At 47.2% G+C, this 2,931-nt stretch overlaps 1 protein-coding gene across 1 annotated transcript; it reads left to right on the plus strand.

Moving 5' to 3' along the window:
• The first annotated feature begins 288 nt into the window (after positions 1–288).
• Positions 289–734, plus strand: LOC126956708 (40S ribosomal protein S26-like). Its single transcript, XM_050793891.1, has one exon. It carries the CDS (start codon positions 309–311, stop codon positions 615–617), a length of 309 nt encoding a protein of 102 aa, XP_050649848.1. The 5' UTR covers positions 289–308; the 3' UTR covers positions 618–734.
• Positions 735–2,931: the final 2,197 nt, after the last annotated feature.

Below are 2,931 nucleotides of genomic sequence, written 5' to 3' on the forward strand. Positions count from 1 at the left end.
CAGGAGTTCATGACCAGGCTGGTCAAGATGGTGAAACCCCGTCTCTACTAAAAATACAAAAAAATTAGCTGGGTGTGGTGGCCGGCGCCTGTAATCCCAGCTACTCGGGAGGCTGAGGCAGAGAATTGCTTGAACCCGGGAGGCAGAGGTTGCAGTGAGCCAAGATCACACACCACTGCACTCCAGCCTGGGTGACAAGGCGAGACTCCATCTCAAAAACAAACAAACAAATAAACAATAAACGAAACAGAAAACCGGTGCTATCAGCTGTAATTATAAAATATGGGTGAGGGCTCTCTTCGGTCCATATGACCAAGATGACAAAGAAAAGAAGGAACAACGGTCGTGCCAAGAAGGGCCGCGGCCATGTGCAGCCTATTCGCTGCACTAACTGTGCCCGATGCGTGCCCAAGGACAAGGCCATTAAGAAATTCGTCATTCGAAACATAGTGGAGGCCGCAGCAGTCAGGGACATTTCTGAAGCGAGCGTCTTTGATGCCTATGTTTTTCCCAAGCTGTATGTGAAGCTACATTACTGTGTGAGTTGTGCAATTCACAGCAAAGTAGTCAGGAATCGATCTCGTGAAGCCCGCAAGGACCAAACACCCCCTCCCTGATTTAGACCTGCGGGTGCTGCCCCACGTCCCCCACCAAAGCCCATGTAAGGAGCTGAGTCCTTAAAGACTGAGACAGACTATTCTCTGGAGAAAAATAAAATGGAAATTGTACTTAAAGTGAGGTAAGAAGCTTACATAAATTTTTTTTTTTTTTTTTTTTTTTTTTTTTTTTTTTTTTTTTGAGACGGAGTCTTGCTCTGTAGCCCGGGCTGGAGTGGAGTGGTGCGATCTCGGCTCACTGCAACCTCTGCCTCCTAGTTTCAAGCGATTCTTCTGCCTCGGACTCCAAGGAACTGGGATTACATGTATCCACCACCACCCCCGGCTAATTTTAATAGAGACGGAGTTTCGCCATGTTAGTGAGACTGGTCTCCAATTCCCGACCTCAGGTGATCTGCCTACCTCAGCCTCCCAAAGAGCTGGGATTACAGGTGTGGGCCACAGCGCCCGGCCTTAAACAAATCTTTACTAACTGTGAATATCCTAAGTCCTTGACTTTTTCTCAGCTGGACAGCAAAAACTCTTGCTAGGAACTGTTTGTTCCCTGAGTGGTCTTGTCCCTGCCACAGTTCATCTAGTGTTATCACATTGTCTAAGATTGGGTGTTCTCGAAGGTAGAACTTGTCCTTCACATGTAGCACTAAGCTTTAAATATCCCCAGACAAGGCATGTGAATCCTGTTATCTGTTTTTCTGCCCAGTATTCAACCAGCATGCCCTGGCACCACATCAGGCTAGGTGTGTTCTGACGGCTGGGTGTACTCACTGTGCCGATGTTGAATATCTTGAATATGGTAAGTGCTCACATAATGTAGTTGCTAGGTTCTTAGAAACTGCAACTTTAAGTGAAATGACGAATAATGAAACTGATTTTACCCTAGGCTAATTGATATAAACAAGAATTAAGATGCTACGGCATATTTCTGGTAACAAAAACATTACCAAATTTCTTTTTTTTTTTTGAGTGGGGAGACAGAGTCTTGCTCCGTCTCCCAGGCTGGAGTGCAGTGGTGCGGTCTCGGTTCACTGCCAGCTCTGCCTCTCAGGTTCACGCTATTCTGCCTCAGCCTCCCGGGTAGCTGGCACGACAGGCGCCCGCCACCACTCCCGGCTAATTTTTTGTGTTTTTAGTAGAGACGGGGTTTCACCCTGTTAGCCAGGATGGTTTTGATCTCCTGACCTCGTGATCCACCCACCTCGGCCTCCCAAAGTGCTGGGATTACAGGCGTGAGCCACCACGCCCAGCCCCAAATTTCTATTTTTAAGGCAGGGTCTCATTCTGTTGCCCAGGCTGGAGTGCAGTGGCATGATCATGGCTCCCTGCAGCCACAACCTTCTGGACTCCGGTGATTCTCCCACTTTAGCCTCCAGAGTAGCTAGGACTACAGGCTCACACAACCACATCTGGCTAATTTTTTAATTTTTTGTAGAGATAGGGTCTCACTATGCTGCCCAGGTTGGTCTCAAACTCCTGCCCTCAAATGATCCTCTCTCCTCTGCCTCCCAAAGTACTGGGATTACAAGAGTGAGCCACTGCACCAGGTGCAAACGTCTAAAAAAAGACCAAAACACTTCTAATTTTAAACACTGAAATAAATGTGAGCTATCCATACATTTAAGAAAGATGATAAAAACAAGTAAGATCATCGCTTATGCCAGTTCAGAGTCACAGGTGGCTGGAGCATCTCCCAGCAGCTCAGGGTCCAAGACGAGAACTAGCCTGGACAGGACGCCATCCCATCACAGGGCGCACTCACACCTCCACCCTGACTGGGACCTTCTAGACATGCCAGCTCACTTACTTTCACAACTTTCAGATGTGGGGGAAACTGGAGTTCCCGGAGAAAAGCCACATATACAGGGGGAAAACGTGCAAATTCCAGACAGACAGTGGCCCCAACCAGGAATCCATTTTTCTTCTTATGGGCATTATAATGAAACAATGTTGAATGAAATAATGTGATTTGAGGACCTGCTGTGTTCACCTCACTGTATTAACAATAGGTAGGGATGTATATGATTTGGAAGAATAAAATAAGGCAACTGCTGGTTTTTTTTGTTTGTTTCTTTGTTTGTTTTTTTGAGACAGAGTCTCACTCTGTCACCCAGGCTGGGGTACAGTGGCATGATCTCAGCTCACTGCAACCTCTGCTTCCTGGGTTCAAGCGATTCTCCTGCCTCAGCCTCCTGAGTAGCTGGAATTACAGCCGTGCACCACCATGCCTGGGTAATTTTTTGTATTTTTTGTACAGATGGGGTTTCACCGTGTTGGCCAGACTGGTCTCAAACTCCTTACCTCAAGTGATCTGCCTGTC

The sequence above is a fragment of the Macaca thibetana genome, chromosome 6 (genome assembly GCF_024542745.1).
Source record: "Macaca thibetana thibetana isolate TM-01 chromosome 6, ASM2454274v1, whole genome shotgun sequence".
NCBI classification, from domain to species: Eukaryota; Metazoa; Chordata; class Mammalia; order Primates; family Cercopithecidae; genus Macaca; species Macaca thibetana.

Bases quoted from the DNA above. Each gene is read 5' to 3' on its own strand.
- LOC126956708 (XM_050793891.1), top strand. From the start codon at position 309: ATGACCAAGATGACAAAGAAAAGAAGGAACAACGGTCGTGCCAAGAAG.